The 18572-nt window shown below is 43.8% G+C and overlaps 2 protein-coding genes across 4 annotated transcripts in view; one reads left to right on the top strand and one right to left on the bottom strand.

Annotated features, from left to right (window-relative positions):
- LRRC31 (leucine rich repeat containing 31) overlaps window positions 1-16368 on the bottom strand; it is a 115899-nt gene extending 99531 nt beyond the window's left edge. For all 3 annotated transcript variants that reach the window (XM_070406835.1, XM_070406834.1, XM_070406836.1), the window contains exon 1: window positions 16193-16368. The gene's annotated coding sequence lies outside the window, so the exon portion shown is untranslated. The remainder of the gene's footprint in view (window positions 1-16192) is intronic.
- The window catches only part of SEC62 (SEC62 homolog, preprotein translocation factor), a 29979-nt gene continuing 27042 nt past the window's right edge, over window positions 15636-18572 (top strand). The window contains exon 1 of the mRNA XM_070406846.1: window positions 15636-15763. Within this exon, the coding sequence (XP_070262947.1) occupies window positions 15728-15763 (36 nt within the window). The 5' untranslated portion in view covers window positions 15636-15727. The remainder of the gene's footprint in view (window positions 15764-18572) is intronic.

Raw genomic sequence — 18572 nt, 5'->3', positions numbered from 1 at the left:
GTTATGTCTAACACAGCACTGTGCTTTGCTTTGATAAGAGAACTCTGCTGCAGTTTTCTTTCACTTAAAAGGCAGAAATTTCAAGTACAAAAAGCATTGGTACAATTTGATTAATAATAGTTGAAAGCTGTTCCCTGATATTTTCAAGACTTCATTACAGACCTCTACTATGACAACATTTTCTTTTCAGACACATATTTAGATCTCCAGACACTGAATACATAGAAATAACTTCATTCAAAATAGCAGAAAGAAATTTTGTCTATGTTAGATTGTTATTTTTTGTTTTCTGGTGTTGTGTGTTTTTTAATGAAGTAAGTGATAAACAGGTAGCTTATTGTCATATGAGATTATTATTACAGTGGGTTTAAAATCCTTTAACACTCGCCTTTTCCTAAATTATTATCTTGGCTCTATGTACTTTGTATTAACACCAGTGGTTTGCCACTAAAACCACTCATTTAACTGAGCAAACAAATAAGTAAAGATTCACAGCACAGGAATCAGAACGAATCAGGTATCTAATTGCATAGGTTGTACATGAGAAGGATATCAGAAACTTCAAAGAGAAATCTATGAAAAGCAACATTTTTTATTCATAGTAGGATATGAAAAAAAGTCTGTATTTCAGGCTGTTGATTGTTCCCATACCAGAAGCATAAAAAAATCATAATTCACTAGCCTTTGTCTACACTCACCAACCATTTAGGCAAATGATGTCCACAAAATAGATTCTAAGTACTGCTTCCCTTATAGAGATCTTTTCAAACTGAATGATCAGATTGGGTTACTTCCTATGATTACTATCACTGAAATATTTGTTAATTCAAAAATCAGGGTTTTATTTTAAAATTTAAGATTAAAATATTACCATTGCCAGAGCCAATTTGGCCTGCAGATGGAAGGGTCCCGGGTTTGATTCTGGTCAAGAGCATGTACCTCAGTTGCAGGCTCCTCCCCAGCCCAGGCCCTGGACAAGGCGCATGCAGGAGGCAACCAATCAATGTGTTTCTCTCACATCAATATTTCTCTCTGTCTTTCCTTTCTCTAAAAAATCAATGGGAAAATATACTAGGGTGAGAATTTTTTTTTTAAAAGGATAATCCAAACATTTTTTGTGAACATTAAAATATTTTATTTAAAATGATATTTTATTTATCTTGTTTTAATATGGTGTATCAATTAGGATGCTCTATGATGTAAATTACAGGAACCCCAATTCAAACTGGCTTAAACTAGAAAGGAAACTTTTTTTAAAATAAGTCTTTATTGTTCAGATTATTACAGTTGTTCCTCTTTTTTCCCCCCATAGCTCCCCTCCACCTGGTTCCCACTCCACCCCATGCTCTTACCCACCCGCCACTGTCCTCATCCATAGGTATAAAATTTTCGTTCAATCTCTTCCCGCACCCTTCACACCCTCTTTTCCCTGAGATTGTCAGTCCACTCCCTTTCTATGCCCCTACTTCTATTATATTCACCAGTTTATTCTGTTCATCAGATTTTTTTATTGACTTAATTTTTAGATTCACTTGTTGATAGATATGTATTTGTTGTCCCTTTGTTGTTCATAATTTTTATCTTTACCTTTTTCTTCTTCCTCTTCTTAAAGAATACCCTTCACCATTTCATATAATGCTGGTTTGGTGGTGATGAACTCCTTTAGCTTTTTCTTGTCTGTGAAGCTCTTTGTCTGATCTTCAATTCTGAATGATAGCTTTGCTGAATAGAGTAATCTTGGTTGTAGGTTCTTGCTATTCATCACTTTGAATATTTCTTGCCACTCCCTTCTGTCCTGCATGGTTTCTGTTGAGAAATCAGCTGACAGTCATATGGGTACTCCCTTGTAGGTTACTAACTGTTTTTCTCTTGCTGCTTTTAAGATTCTCTCTTTGTCTTTTGCCCTTGGCATTTTAATTATGATGTGTCTTGGTGTGGTCCTCTTTGGATTCCTCTTATTTGGGGTTGGACTTGTAAGTCTATTTCTTTCATCAGGTAGGGGAAGTTTTCTGTCATTATTTCTTCTAATAGGCTTTCAATATATTGTTCTCTCTCTTCTTCTGGTACCCCCATAATTCGGATGTTAGTATGTTTGAAGTTGTCCCAGAGGATCCTTACACTATCTTCATATTTTTGGATTCTTTTTTCTTTTTGCTTTTCCAGATGAGTGTTTTTTGCTTTCTTGTATTTCAAATTTTGGACTTGATTCTTGGGATCCTCTAGTCTTCTGTTGGATCTCTGTATATTATTCTTTATTTAAGTCAGTGTATGCCTAATTTCTGACTGGTCCTTTTCCATTTTTTTTGGCATTCCTATTAAGATCCTTGAAGGTTTCACTAAGTTCCTCATAGGTTTGAAGAAGATTCTTGAGTAACCTTATAACTGTGGTTTTGAACTCTAAATCCAGTGATCTGCTTTCCTCCATTTCTTTCATTTGTGACATGTTTCTCTGCATTTTGGCTGCTTCCCTGTGTTGATAGAGTGGCTTTGTGTGTTAGGTGTCCTATTGGGCCCAGTGGCTCAGCCTCCCCAATCACCTGAGGTGGACACTCTTGGTGCACCCCTTTGTGGGCTGGGTGCACAGTCTTGTTGTAGTTAATCCTTGATTGCTGTTGGTATCCCTGGGAGGAAATGACCTCCAGGCCAATTGACTGCAAGGACCTGCTGTGTCTACAGTGGAAGAACTGCGGTGCTGGAGACACCCTTATGGGGCAGAACTTGCTTCAGTGGGGCTTTGGTGCTCACTTAGTCTGCCTCTCGAGTGTGTCACTTATGTGTATGTGAGGAGTTGAAATCTGGTATCTGACCACTGGGTACACTGGCTCCTGGATCTCCAAGGAGGTACAAATTCAACCACTGTGTGAGTCCACCCAGCAGGAGCTACCATGAGATCTGTAGATTTCTCCTCTTTGTTTGGGGTTTGGAAATTTTGGAGCTCTCTGACCCAGCTGCAGTTTGTTAGGTTAGGCTGCAAAAGGACAGGTGATTCATTTGCGCCACTGCACACAGCTTGGGTGGGGTTGTAAATTGGGTGGGGCGGGGTCTCAGGGAATCACCAGGGCAGAGCAAACAGCAATGGCTGTCCATCAGCCATTTCTCTGTGTCTCCGAGTCCCTGAGTCCCCGAGTCCCGCGCCCCCACAGTAACAATGATCCCTACGAGCAGCTCTACAAGAAAGCCACCCTCGCTTTCCGACCCGATGCCAGGCAGTCTAGTTTCTCCTCATAGGAGTCTGGGTCCCTAGAATCTCACCGGAAACGAGTTCAGTGTAGTCTGGAGCTTGTATCTCCTGATTGAAAAAAACAGCGCACCCAGGTGCAGCCCGGTTCGCACGCGCCTCCGTACCTCTGCTCTTGGCGCCTCCACACCTCCTACCCAGCCTTAATGTACTTTTTTCTTTCCTTCTAATTGTAGAACTTCCACTCAGCCAGCTTTCCCGTGGTTCTGGATGATAGCCATTTTGTCTTTTAGTTGTAGTTTTAATGTGGTTGTCGGGGGCAGCATGTACAGGTATCTGCCGCCATCTTGGTTGTCTGAAAGGAAACTTTTTAAACCAAAAAGACTAGATGTCTGGCTTCAGGTAAGGCTTTTCTAGTGGTTCAAATGATGCCACCCAGGATCCAGTTTCTCCTTTGACCTTATCTTTTTTTTAAATATATTTTATTGATATTTTACAGAGAGGAAGGGAGAGAGACAGAGAGTCAGAAACATCGATGAGAGAGAAACATTGATCAGCTGCCTCCTGCACATCTCCTACTGGGGATGTGCCTGCAACCCAGGTACATGCCCTTGACCGGAATCAAACCCGGGACCCTTCAGTCCCCAGGCCAACGCTCTATCCACTGAGCCAAACTGGTTTCAGCATGACTTTATCTTTAGATTCTATTAAAGTGGCTCTGCACCCTAACCGGTTTGGCTCAGTGGATAGAGCATCGGCTTGCGGACTCAAGGGTCTCAGGTTCGATTCCGGTCAAGGGCATGTACCTTGGTTGCTGACACATCCCCAGTAGGGGGCGTGCAGGAGGCAGCTGATTAATGTTTCTCTCTCATTGATGTTTCTAACTCTCTATTCCTCTCCCTTCCTCTCTGTAAAAAATCAATAAAATATATTAAATAAATAAATAAATAAATAAATAAATAAAGCGGCTCTGTGCAGCTCAGGGCCTCCTCTCCTGCTGGTAAAAGGCCTGCAGCTGTCCACACCCAACATTCTCAAATCCTGGGGTAGAAGGAAGAGTATATGTCTCTTCTAAAGACACAACGTCCTGGGAGTCACTCAGTCTCATGGTTTCTTTGGCTCCTGTGCTCAATCCCTGTGGCTAGGAGGGCTGGATACACTGACCAGTTCATGCCTGAAGCTGAATTTTTATGTTTGTATAGACCAGCCGTGGCAAACTACGGCCCGCGGGCCGGATCCAGCCCGTTTGAAATGAACAAAACTAAAAAAAAAAAAAAGACCGTACCCTTTTATGTAATGATGTTTACTTTGAATTTATATTAGTTCACACAAACACTCCATCCATGCTTTTGTTCCGGCCCTCCGGTCCAGTTTAAGAACCCATTGTGGCCCTCGAGTCAAAAAGTTTGCCCACCCCTGGTATAGACCCTTAATTTTGTTTTTCATTTGTAATAACTCATCTCACCCTTTTGGTTATGAGCCCCTTGAGAGTAGTAACTATGACTTCTAAATTCCTGCATTATTTCAAAGCACCACCACCAACAAATGGTCAACAAATGGGATTAAGTTACCTGATGTGATGATCATAATAGTAATTTCTTTTGATTAACTGTTTTCTAGAATCCCAAAATACCTTGTAAAAAAGATCAGAATCATAAGATCATGAAGGTTTTCCAGGGCCCTTCCAGATTCTCTCTCCATCCCTCTCCACCATGCTCAGTGCCCCAAGACGCGAGGTTCAATAGACTGCATCAAATGGCCTTCATTCACTCTGACTCCCACTTGGGTTTGGCCAATAGGAAATACCAATAGAAGAGAATGAGGGAATAGGAGAAAAGAGAGGCCAGAGTATTTATTTCTTAGGTCCCTTCCCTGCAAGGCTGCTTTCCTCATGAAGGCCATAACTCCTGACAGGCAGCCCTCTCTAGCAGCTACAGCTATGGTTCTTCCCAAACTCTGGATTCTGGGAAGCCAGCCTCTTCCCTTGTCATTTCAGGCCTAGCAATGGGAAGGTTCCCTGCTATTGCTAGTTTTTGTTGGCTTCCATTAACCCCTCCCCCCCCCCCCCCCCCCCACACACACACACAAAACCCAATTCAAACTGGCTTTAATCATCAATGGAATTTATTGAATCATGTAACTAAAAAAATATAGACATCTTGTTTCAAGCCAATGTAGTAGCTCAAATAATGACATCAAGGCTATGAGAACTGGGAGGGACTTCATTAGTCAGATTGTTGCGCTAATTATAACAAATTTGTGTGCAGGAGAAGTGAGAAAAAGTTTTCTTGCTCCACTTTGCTGTTAAGAACACTAAAGAATGAGATGAGTTGTTTACTGGTTGTTTCTGAATTCAATCTTAGCACTCTAAATATTTGAAATAAATATATGAGAACTTTCAGAGGCCAAAAGCAAAAACTAATTCCACTGAAATACACAGAACCTAAAGGAGAAATAAATAATTGGTTCATCATTTACATCTTTGCACATTATTAACTTTTTTCATCTTTGATTCACAGTATCTAACAGATCCCTACAGAGTAGGTGTTCAGTAAATTGATGAATAATGGAAAGTCCAAACTAAGTATTTTCTTTTATGTGATGCTGGAGATGCTATACCTCTCTATTCCCCAACATTTATTGGTTCCTCCTGCCAATTTCATATAATGGAGAGACTGAAGGAGACCAGGGATGCTATCAGTAAATGATGTTTTTATTGTAGCCAAAGACGGCAAAATATACACCAGTTTTGATTTTTTCAAATGAAAAGACTTTCACTGTGGGCACAATGTTTCTAATAACACTGCAATGTCGAAGTTAGAAAACAAGATAATGTGAAGGGTGTTTAAAAGCTTCTCATTGTTCCAAGTACTTTGTGTTTCCCTGTGAACAATGGACAATTGCTCCCATTAAACTTTTGAAATACTTGTTTGAGATATAACACAGCTGACCTCTCAAAAAATTTTATCTTTTACACTTTCTAAGTTAGAAAAATATTTTTTAAATATTTTTGACTCTCATGAATCTCTCCTTGAGGTAAACAGTGAGTGTGTGTCTGTTGTCCCACGCTATACCAACGACAGCAATTTCTCTCTTATTAAGCACAGACAGGTATAACAAGCAAGAGAGTAAAGTGGCCATAAGAAATAGTGCAAAGCACTTGTTGCCCAAGAGGTGGAAGATGGGGTAAGACAGGCCATGCAAATAGAGGAACAAGCCCGTCCTTGCCCAGGCTCTCACTGAGCCTCAGCTCTGGGAGACGCTAGAGACCACCAAGGGTGCCTTGGCCTCCAGCTTAAGAAAACCTAAGCACAGCCCCACTTGGCTCTCTGAAGAACTTAACCACTGAAGGGACAGAAATCCTAATATCAACACAGGTTGAGACAGGAAAATGATTAGTAACTCAAGTGTCTGGGAGGAAAGGGATTGTCCCCGCCCAGCCATTCCTTCCCATCAAGCTCAGCGCCATTGCAAAACACCATACCAATTCCTTGAGAGCATTCAAGAAGTGAGATGCCTCCAGCATGATCTGGGTTATGCCGAGGTCTCCTTCCTGCACATGCTTCTTCACCCCACCTCAGCGGAGGGTAGGTTAAACATGGGAGAGGGAGCCACACTTGGAAAACCTTGCTCCCAGAAGTTTGCCCACTCAGGTGCGCTGTGGCTTTGGAACTCACCACTTCCAGAGTGTCTGCTATTTCCACACAATCAATCAGAACAGGCTTGTTCCTTCCCAGGATGGGTGAAATGCACTCCATTTTTACTAATTTCCTCTAGGTCAGGACACATGGCCTCCATGCTTATAGCACCTGGTGTCGGGCCTGCCTGGAAGTGTTGTCATTGATTCCTGGGGACTAGGCCAGGCCTTGCTGTCTCAGCCACCGCTGCGGTGGCCACAGGGGATGTGTGCTTAACATCAGAGCCAACACCCTGTCCCAGCAGTGGTGGGAGCCACTGCTGCTTACCTTGCTAATGGAGCAGTCCTCTGTCTTTAGCCACAGTCGCGGCTGCCACTCCTCCTACTTCTTTTGCTTTTTTAAATTTATGTTTTACAGTTTAAAAAAATGAGTGCCTAGGGTCTCATGGCTCAAGAGCAGTGGTTCTCAACCTTCTGGCCCTTTAAATACAGTTCCTCATGTTGTGACCCAACCATAAAATTATTTTCGTTGCTACTTCATAACTGTAATGTTGCTACTGTTATGAATCGTAATGTAAGTATCTGATATGCAGGATGGTCTTAGGCGACCCCTGTGAAAGGGTCGTTCGACCGCCAAAGGGGTCGCGACCCACAGGCTGAGAACCCCTGCTCAAGAGGGTATGCAGTGATAAACCTCCTGTCCTCCAGCCACTAATTGCCCTCCTGTAATAAGTAAAAATGAGCAACTATTCTTTTTACCCGTTTTTTGCAAATGTTAACATACTACATTTGGGAGGTGTCTGTGTGTGTGTGTGTGTGTGTGTATGTGTGTGTGTTTCAGGTAACAAAGAAATAACACTGTGGCCAGCAATGAGTGAGGGTCTGTTGGACCAGCTCTCACCAACACAGTTTTATCAAAACTTTTGATGTTTGTTCGTCTGATAGGTGAAAAATATCAGTAGTGTTGTAATTTGTAATACTTCACCATAAGAAGTAGCAAAAAAAAAATGCCTGCTGGCGTTACCTGTTCCTTCTCTACCTCTGGAAGAAGGGAGAACTGACCCCGAGTGTTTCCTTCATCAAGCCAGTCCCACCAGAGGCACCCAGCATGGCCTCAGCTCCTGGTCCTTCCCTCTGAGCAGGAGTCCTTGAGCCAATGGCATGCAGCTCCCCCGCCCTGGGATTTGGCTGGCAATCTCTATGAACTCTGAGTAACTACCTGTGACTGCACACCCTTGCCAGCTTCTGCGGATACTCTTCTTTCTAGAAAGCTCTTGGTCTGTGTACCCTTCTCAGGCTCACAGCACCTGGAGCCCAAGCCTGAAGGGCCAAGGGTAGGGAAATGTTTCCAGAACCCCAGCTGAGAGATCTGAACGGGAAGGCTCACCAGCAAGAACTGTGACCTTCAACCAAGGACACAGCCAGACCACTGCCTCCCAGCGGAGAGGTGAACCAGCAGACTAAACAACTTGACCTCTCCTCCCACCTCCTTCTCCTGCCGCTGCTCTCCATTGGCTGAACGTGAACGTCACCAGAAGCCAGAGGGGGAGGGAGATCACTGATGTAGCCACTGAGTCACAAAGTAATGGAGAAGGGCAGGGAGGGGAGCCGGAAGAGCAAACGGGAGAAACCCAGCACACACGTAAATGGCAAATCCTGAGTTCCTCTGGAACTTGTTCCCTCAGACTCACTTTGCCTCTTGAATTTTCCCAGCTCCTGGAAGTCAAAGGCCGATGGGTCTAAGGCTTGCAGTCATGACAGTCCATGCTTCCCTTCATGGAATATTTTTCTAGTAGATGGACACTCAGCAACACAGTAGCCATATTGCCTCTGGGTTACTGGTAAAGTTTTAAAAGCTGAGCATATGGATCTTGGATTAGTACAGAGTTATATGGAAGAAAAATGTCTGAATAAGGTAGAGGCAATTGTTATAATTCACTTGCAACTAGCAGGTAATGTTTCATGAAGAACTTTTTGTTTTACAGGTTGAAGATAGCTAATGTGTGTGTTCTGGAAACCAAGTAAGCTGAGGCAGATTACAGTTGTAAGTCTAGAATCCTAGTGTTTCACTATTTTAAGACAATGGGTACAAATGAAGCTCTGTTGATATATATCTAACTGTCAATAGTACCTCACTTCCACTTGCTCAACTGTATTAAGAGGTCTAATTTTTAACAGTGCCCATGTTTCTGGAAATTTGCTAGAATTATCAGGGATCTTATATGTGCCCATGAGTCAGTCATGGTCATCATTTTCTTATCTGGTAAGATGAACTAGGGTTCCACAGCCTCAGGGGCCGATGGTTCCTATCACACAGAACTGAAACCACTCCTGTGCCCATGGCTGTTCAGGGCTAGTGGACAGGAGCTCAACAATACCCACAGCTACATCTAGTGTCACTGAGTAGAGCCAGGCAGCTAGCTGGTGTGGTGGAGTTGGACCTGTAATTATGCCCAGGAGGTTAGAGGTCCAAACATTGATCTTACAATGTAAGAAGGAGAAGAAAGAATACTCCCTTTGGGTTACACTCAGGTTCCACAATAAGGCTGTATGGACCCGAAGTATTAGAACATTTAGTCTCACAGTTATTTTAAATAATACACTGTGCCACTTTTACCAAGGGTCATACCTACTGGCAGAGGTCTCTGTGGAGGTAACTGCTACGGCAGTGATCTAAAGTCAACACCCCTCTGAAGCGCCTGCTCTGTTTCTGGGTCTGACCTGCTGGATCAGGCTCCTTTTTCTCTTACAAGGAGGTCCCATTGTTCTCATGCCTCACATTGTTCTTTCAAAACTCTGGCCCTCGTGAGGCCAGTCCATCACGCATGTTGTACATGGCTTCACAGAGTCCAGAATCTTTTTCTGGGAAAGATATTGGGCCCTGTTATACATCAGTGGCTGCAAACAGATTCATAGTGAGAGATGTTCCCTAGATCCTTTCCAAAAAAACCACATGAACTCTTTTCCAGACCACTCCCCCACTTCAAAAAATTCAGTTACACAGATACCATGAAAGGGAGCAGTTCTTTTGGGGTGGTATGGAGACTACAGTACCTGAAGGTTACCATGTTAAGTCTCATTCAAAAACCATTCCTAAGTGATGGCCTCTAGAGAGGCACGCCAATTTAACAAATAAACAAATAAGTGAATAAACAACTCTTTCCTACAGTAGTATCCCAAATAACACATGTAGAAGGAATGATGAAAATAGAAAATCATCGTTTGGCAGACACAACAGTAATAATTATTTCAGGGAGAGGCAATTAATGTATGCTAAAAGGAGTAGGCAAAAGTATGCTGAAAAGCAGAATATTTACATAATTTCAAACGATCCCCTGATTAGCAGCTTATTGATTTTAAAGAGAACAGTAACTTTACAGGGATTAAACCTGGCAGATGTCACCTTAACTAAGGGATCAAAATAAGCACCACCGGTGATGGAACACAGTGACCACCTTCCTCCTGATAGGAAGCATTGAAACGTTCTTGCCAAAAATGTGTAACCTGAATGTCGTCATGAGGAAATGTCAGACAAACCCAAATTGAGCAACATTCTACCAAAAAAACAAACAACAACAAAAAACACCCAACAACAACAACAAAAAACCTGGCCAGGACTCTTCAAAAAGTCAAAGAAAGACAAAGAAGAACTGAGGACTGGTCACAGATTAAAGGCTAATGAACCAAAAAGGACCTCTTACCCTTTGAGACAGCATGGAGGGACCTGGACAGTGTTAAGCTGAGCAAAATAAGCCAGTCAGAGAAAGGCAAGTATCACATGATCTCACTCATATGTGGAATCTAGTGAACAACATAAACTGATGAACAAAATGGATCCAGAGACATAGTAGCATGGAACAGACTGATGAATCTCAGAGGGAAGGGAGTAGGGGTGGAGCTAGGGAAGAGATCAATCAAAAAACATAGGCATATAGGCATAACCCATGGACACTGACAATAGTGTGGTGAAGGTGGGGGGGGCGAGGTTGAGGGGGTCAATGGGGGAAAGAAGAGAGCATCTGTAATATTTTCAACAATAAAGATAAATTTTTTTAAAAAAATACTAATTAACCAGCCTTGGCCAGTGTGGCTCATTTGATTGGTTGGTTGGTTGGGGCATCATCCCTGTACATCAAAAGGTGTCAGGTTCGATTCCCAGTCAGGGTGTGTTTGGGAGGCAACCAATTAATATTTCTCTCACACATATATGTTTCTCTCTCGCCCTCCCCCTCTCTTTCTCTCTCTCTCACTCTAGCTCTCTTTCTCTCTCTCCTCTCCCTCCCTTCCTCTCTCTCTAAGGTAGATTGAAAAAAAATACTAATGAAAATTAGATACAATGCAAAATCTTGGATTGGATCCTGAGCAGAAAAAGTACATTAGTAAGACATGATAAAATTTGAATAAGGTCTGGAGATTACTTTGTCAAGTTAATTTCCTATTTTGAAAATGGTGCTATGGTAACAGAAGATAACATTTGTAGAAACTGGGTGAAGAGTACTATATAGGAACTCTTTATACTATTTTGTTGCAACTTTCTCATAACTGAAAGTATGTCAAAATCAACAGTTGAAGAAAATTAAAAATAAATTTTGCTATGGCTGAGCAAAGTTTACTTATTACAATATTTGTGTGTGGGGAGAGTAAAAAAATGCAAGTTAATTAAAAGAAATACCTTTACTCTTAAAGTTAAGATTAGACTAGCAACCCTTGCCTTTGATTAGTCATGTGCCGGATTATTCAAGCATTTCTTAAAAGCACATTCTAAGCTCTCGGCATTTATTTTATTACCAAAAGTTGAAGGTCAGAATAGTAATTGTATGTGAAAATATTTAGGTGATCCTGGTCTGTCCTGTAACAAAATGAATAGACCTTTGCTGGGAGCTATTTTATTACGACAAACACTAAATACAATGGCCTTTCAGACCAGCAATTCCTGGGTTGAAGGCAAGTGGAAGAGGAAAGTTTTCCATTTGACAGATTAAAAATCAAGGCCTCCAAATCCCTTTCCTTAGGAAGTATAGGTTAGGGAAGGTATCTAGTACTTTTCCCTGTTTGGTCTGAAAATATATATATCACTTCAAATGCAGTGAGTTAATTTCCAGGGTCAAGGGAGAAACCCTGCATAACTCAGAAGCAACATGTTGGAAAATAATTGGAGCCACGGGAAGCAGAACATTTTACATGTCGCATAAGAATATAAAATGTCATACAGTATTTTAGTAATTTCTTCAAGAGATATACAAGAAAAAATAATTGAATAACCAATAGATTTAATTTGGGGGTTAACCCATAATTACCACTGCCTCTAACAAATTATTTAATCACCTAAAAGTTAAAATACTCATTCCAAAAATCTACTGGCCTATTGTCCTTTTTATTTCAGAGAAATCAGCATTATTGAGCTAGCACTTGAGAACAAGAGCTGTCTGAAATTCATTCGAGGCCAGTATAAGAAAGAAAAATATTAGGATTTTTCTCCCATGTCCATATCCAAATCTAGAAGCCCTGGTTTTGCTTTGAAAAAAAAAAGAGGGGCAATACTCCTCGTTCAGGTAAGAAATAAAAGTCAGATGACAGGAATGATATTCAAATGCAAAGGAAAATCAGAGCAGGAAGTGGCTAGGAGGAACTCTCCACCACCACCATCGAAGACATACTGGAAAACGGGGCTCTGTGGAGAGCGTGTGGATTATTTTTATATAGGTATTAAGTGGAAGGAGGATCCAGAAATGTGACACTTGGGTGAGAACATTTAGCCATCCTTAATGCTGCGGTACACAACTGGGGAGTAACGGTGGGTGGGGGCCATGGTGAAACAAGGGAATGGAAGGTAATCTAAAGTGTAGAGAGGGTAGAGTTGGGAAGAATGATTACGAGGCTCTTGTAACAATGGTTCAGGTAGGTACTGATAAAGACCTGATCAAAGCAATGGCAGTAGGGAGTGACGAGGGAGGTTAGAATGCCAAACATCTCAGTTGTAAAATCAGTAGGTCTGGTGACTCCTTGACAGAGAAGCATGGCTGAGATACCTCCAAGGTTTCTAAGCATGAGTAACTGAGTGAACAATGATGCAGTTATCAGTTTTAAAACAAAATAAAAGGGGAAGGTCTTGTGGGGAAAATGGTGATCTCTAGTTGGACTTTAGGAGATATCCAGAACACAGCTGGAAATAAACATATATGCAGTATTTTGGAATTGAGCTGTAAGGATGAATGAGAATTCCCAGAATGCATAGAGAAAAGAGAAGGGAAGAAGCTGAGCAAGGAAGCATGGTGGCCAGGAACATGGAAGAGCTGGGTAGAGAGGAGCCCAAAAGAAACAAACAGGAAGGAAGAACTTGCTATCATAAACGCCAAGGAAGAAGAATAAGAAGTGAATAGTCAATGTTGTCAAATGCTTACTAAGATGCTAGCCAAAAAGAAGCTATTGGATTTGATGGGAATTATTAATGAACTAGAGGCCTGGTGCATGAAATTCATGCGGGGGGGGGGGGGGCCAGAGAGGAGGAGTCCCTCAGCCCATCCTGCACCTTCTGACAATCCAGGACCCCTCGGGGATGTCTGACTGCTGGTTCAGGCCTGATCCCGACATTTGGACATCCCTCTCGAAATCTGGGACCGCTGGCTCCTAAATGCTCTCCTGCCTGCCTCATCGCCCCTAACCACCTCTGCTCAGCCCCCCGCCGTGGCAACTTTTTCAGGAAGGACATCCCGAATGACGTCCAGAAGGTCATTCGGCTGTCCGGTCTAATTAGCATATTACGCTTTTATTATTATAGATGGTGGAGGTAGAAACCAAATTGTTGTAGTCTAAGAAGTAAATGTCAATTAGAACATGAGGATAGTAAATTAAAGCTCTTTGGAAGAAAAAGGTGGTAGAGCAGTAGCTTGAGAGGCAGTAATTGTCTACAAAGGACTTTTGTTTCCCATGGTAGTTCTAGGCACTATCTATCAAACACAACATTTTCTCTTACAAACCAGCTCTCTGATGTACAAAACAGATCCATCATTTTGGATGGGAAGAGGGCCTGAAGGAAACAGACATTTCACAATCTACATTATGTTTTGGGTTAATTGTTAAGAATCAGCACTTTTTCTCCCCCTCCCTGGCCGCACGTACCCCCCAACTGTAGATGACAGAGGGGAAAGGAACTAAATGGCTGGCTGGTCCTGCCCGAGTGCAGCAGTGCAGAGTCCAAAACAGAACTTTAGCAACCTTACTTTATAAAAAGATGCCGCTATGCCGTAACCGGTTTGGCTCAGTGGATAGAGCGTCGGCCTGCGGACTGAGGGGTCCCAGGTTCGATTCCGGTCAGGGGCATGTACCTTGGTTGCGGGCACATCCCCAGTGGGGAGTGTGCAGGAGGCAGCTGATCGATGTTTCTCTCTCGTCGATGTTTCTAACTCTCTATCCCTCTCCCTTCCCTCTCCCTTCCTCTCTGTAAAAAATCAATAAAATATTTAAAAAAAAAAAAAAAAGATGCCGCTATTTGCCGTAGTTACACAGTTAATTTTTTTTATATATATATTTTATTGATTTTTTACAGAGAGGAAGGGAGAGGGATAGAGAGTTAGAAACATCGATGAGAGAGAAACATCGATCAGCTGCCTCCTGCACATCTCCCACTGGGGATGTGCCTGCAACCAAGGCACATGCCCTTGACCGGAATCGAACCTGGGACCTTTCAGTCCGCAGGCCGACGCTCTATCCACTGAGCCAAACCGGTTTTGGCCACAGTTAATTTTTATTAGGTTACATATTTAATGTGGGAAACTTGAAGGATTTTGTAATGACATAAGTGCTTGCAACAGAACATAAAGTGAAAAAAAAAATGGCTACCATATTACCTATACAGGGGAAAGAGGAAAATGTATAAATATAAAAACAAATACACACATAAAGTAGGAATAAATACTGAAAGGAAACAAACTAAAATGGTCATCTCTTTGAGCGGCAGAATTTGGGATTTTTGTTTTCCTCGTCTTACTTTTCTGCATTTTCTCAATTTTCTATAATGAAAAATGCCTTAAAATCTCCATAAAGTCATGGGAGTTTCTAAACACTTACTAGCACTCTAAGCCCATTCTCCTTGGTGTGGGTGTCTTAAAAAAAAACAACAACAACAAAACAAACAAACAAAAAAAAACACTATTCACAATAGTTATTCACCACACGTGAAGAACCCCCGGTCTTCTTCCCTGGCCACCTCTTCTCCCATTCATCTCCCTGGCTGCTGGTCCGCTCTGGGTGCTCCCTGACTTGCATTCTACAGGCGGGTTTCCAGAAGCAGCGCGGGAAACGGAGTGGGGAGTCCGAGGTTGGTTCCAGGTGAGCCCACCACCCCCGTCTACCGTAAGGAAAAGCACTGGCTTGGGTCTCCGTGGAGCATCAGAGAGCTCCGTTCAGGTCGCCGGCCCTCGGCCTCGGTCTTCCCGTCTGTGAAATGGGCTCAGGAGGATTTGCTGGGGTGTGTGGGGGGGATGCGTGGGGCAAGGCTGTCGGGGGATAGTTAGGGCCGCAGGTCCCCGTAACTCGCTCCGCGAAAGGCGCCGCCGCAAACGCCCTGACACCCGGGGGGCGGGGCCCGGGAATCTGTATTTGAGCGGCTTCCCCGGCGGCGCAGACGCCCCGGCAGGTCTGACAGCCTCCGGTTCTCGGCCCCCTTCTCGTCCTCCTCCTCCGGGTCCCAGCGCCTCCCGCTCCCGCCGCCACAGGAGCCGAGGGAGGCGGGGAGAGAGGGCGCCGCCAGCCCGCGGGCCGCTCGGTCCCGGCCCCTCGCCCGCCCGCCGCCTGCCCCCCGGCGCGGCCCCCCGGCCCGCGGGTTACATAACGGGCCCGGCGGAGGGCTCTCGCGAGGTTTCCACCGCCCCCTCCTCGCTCCACGTCAGAGGGAACCGGGCGGAGCGGCCAACATGGCGGAGCGCAGGCGACACAAGAAGCGGATCCAGGTAGCCAAGCCGAGGCTCGGGCCGGGGGCTCCCGGGCGCTCGGGAGTGGAAGGAGCGGGGGAGCCTCCCGGAAGGGCGAGCGGGGCGGGCGGCGGGGCGGGCGGGTCCTGCCCCCGGCCTGGGCTGCGGGCTGCGGGCTGCGGGCTGCGAGGGGCCTGGGGCCGGCGGGGTCGGCGCCGGCGGAGAGCGAGGCTGCGGGAAGGCAGGAGGCGCCGCGCCGGAGTGCCGCCTCCCCCCGGCTCCCCTCCGCCCGTCTCCCCCGGCCCCCCGCCGGAGCCCCGGGAGATGAGGGCCCCGGCGATGGGCAGAAGCCGAGGAGGCTGGCCCCGAGCGGCCGGTTCTTTGTGCGCAGACAGGGCTGTGGGAGGGGAGCGCCTGGGTCGGGGCAGCTGCCCCGGGGGCCGGGCGCCGGGCGCCGATCTCTCCTACCCGGCTGTTCGGTGGCGTTTGCCCGCCCTGTTCTCTATGCTCTTCGTTTGGTGTCCATTGTAGCTGCCCGGCCTCCTTCCAGGCGGCGCGGGGTAAACAAACACAACCCCGTGGGCCCCGCAGCGAGCTGGGCGCGCCCTGAACCCTTGCGGTGTGTCATCCTCGGAACCTGCATGACATCCCTCCCTCGGTGCACACGGTGTCACCTGGGCATTTCATCCCGGCGCGCCCCCCCCCGCCCCCCCCCCCCCCCGCCTTCCTGTTGTTCTTGCTCTTCACCGAGAGGATTAGGTCAGTGGCACCCCGGAGGCGCGGGATGTGCCTTGTCTCACCAGCTCGATCGATGCCTGGGAACCTCGCTGTCACCATACGTGGATGGTGTGTTGCAAGTGGTGAATATCCCCATCACGGATTGTTACACCTGTGGGCTTTCTGGTCCTTGCTGTTGCATTGCTCAGGATGACTTTTTCTGTCGAATGTTTTATTCCCCCGTTTAAAAAACATAAACGATCACTACATTGGCCTACATCACAGGTGACCTGGGCCTTACGCAAGTTAAAATTCTGAAAACTTTGGAATCTGGGAGTTGGGCAGGAATGCAGAAGGGGATCATAAACAGTTCTCCCGAGTGCAGGCAGGTCATAACATCCAAGGCCTAAGGTTATCATGGGAGAAGTTTCTAATTATACTATTTGTAGTCTTTCAGAATTGAGTGGTATTCATCAGGTAGAAATATATAGGGTTTTTATTAGCATTTGTCTCGAATTTGTGAAATTCGTGCATACTAGGCTCCTTGTATTTGCACATATGCAGCATTTTATGCATTTTCATAAACACTGTTTTTACTACGTCAGCTATTGTAAAAGTGATCTTAATTCACTTTTTGAATAGCTGCTCTATTTCAATTGTGATTTTTATATTAGACAGAAAGGTAGACTTAAGAAGCTGTGATGTAGTGGTTAGTGGCTAGGAACTAAAACTTGAGCCAGACTGCCCGTTTGTACCCGTTTCACAAACTGTTAGCCGTGTAACTTTGGGCAAGTTACTTAACTTTTTACCTCAATTTCCAAATCTGTAAAAAGGAATATGTACCTTAAAAAAAAAAAAAAAAAGGAACCTCATAGGGTGGTTGTGAAAACATACATTAAAAGAGTGCTTGGCACAGAACTCCTTCCTTTCCCCTCTTCTCAAGTAGGAAGGATTTATGATGGCTTGTTTGGGTTTTTGTTAAGTAATCTGATATGCTGAAGAAAGATGAACTCCTGCCGATTCATTAGGTAAACCATTAGGCTGTGAGTATGATGTATAGATTTTTACTTCCTGTTGTGTATTTGAGGATCAGATAAGTATGTGAGGATCTGATGGTTAAAAATCAGTTTGGCATGCTGCTAAATCAAACTAATTTTTTTCGTCATAGTTTTCTATTTAGCTGTGCTAGAATGTTGTGAAGATCTTAGGAGTGCTACTTGGAAGACCATTATACAGTCTTAACAAATTAGAATAGACAATACCTTCTACCATTTCTTATTTATCCCAGAGACTCAGAAACTATACTGTTGGCATCACTTTAGACAAAAAGATCAAGTGTAGTGACAAAGTTCAGAGTTTAAGTTACAGAAAAGATTCTATTGTAAGACTTTTGGGCAAAAAGGTCTGTAATAATCCACTGAGTTTCCTGTTGTTTGTTACTTGATGTTTTTTTGTTTAGAAAATATTTTTATGTTTAATAGATTTAGTGGTGAATTGTAATTTGTACATTGGGGGGAATGACTGATATAGGTAAGTTCAGGGTTTTTAAAAAGTAGCTAATTCATTTGCTTTTTTCTAGTGTAGCATAATTTCAGATTCTGTATCCCATCAAAGTTGGAAGCAAGAGGACTATTTTGTCACATTTTCTTCTTGGACTCACTTTACAGGTCACTGAAAACCAGAAGTAAGCTACATATATTCATCGACATTATATTGGAAAATGTTTAATGATTGAGATTCTCCAATGAAAGTGATCTCAATCTAAATTGATGAAACATTTAAAAATAATTGTTACTTAATGCAATTATGTAAATTTTTAAGAACATGCAGTAAGTGCATACAGGTTAACAGAAAATACCGCTTACTAGAAAGGTTGCTTTAGAATCCCAGTACTGTACCATGAAATTTTAGAGTTCAAAAGAATTTTCAAATAGTAGTGTTTGTTTGGAATCCTCTTGCACAAATGAGGTTCTTATATAAAAGCAGAGTGTTGGCCCCAAAGCCCTATCACGAAAGTACCTCACTACCGTCACCCCTACATCCCATTGTCCTTTAAGCTATTTTTAGGACCTCAATCAAAAAATATTACTAGGTATACAACTTACTGCTCTAAGCCATGACACTCATTTTA

The sequence above is a fragment of the Myotis yumanensis genome, unplaced genomic scaffold (assembly GCF_028538775.1).
Source record: "Myotis yumanensis isolate MYYU_CA2020_CCGP unplaced genomic scaffold, mMyoYum1.0.hap1 SCAF_2, whole genome shotgun sequence".
NCBI lineage: Eukaryota > Metazoa > Chordata > Mammalia > Chiroptera > Vespertilionidae > Myotis > Myotis yumanensis.
This window is presented reverse-complemented; position numbering and strand designations above follow the sequence as displayed.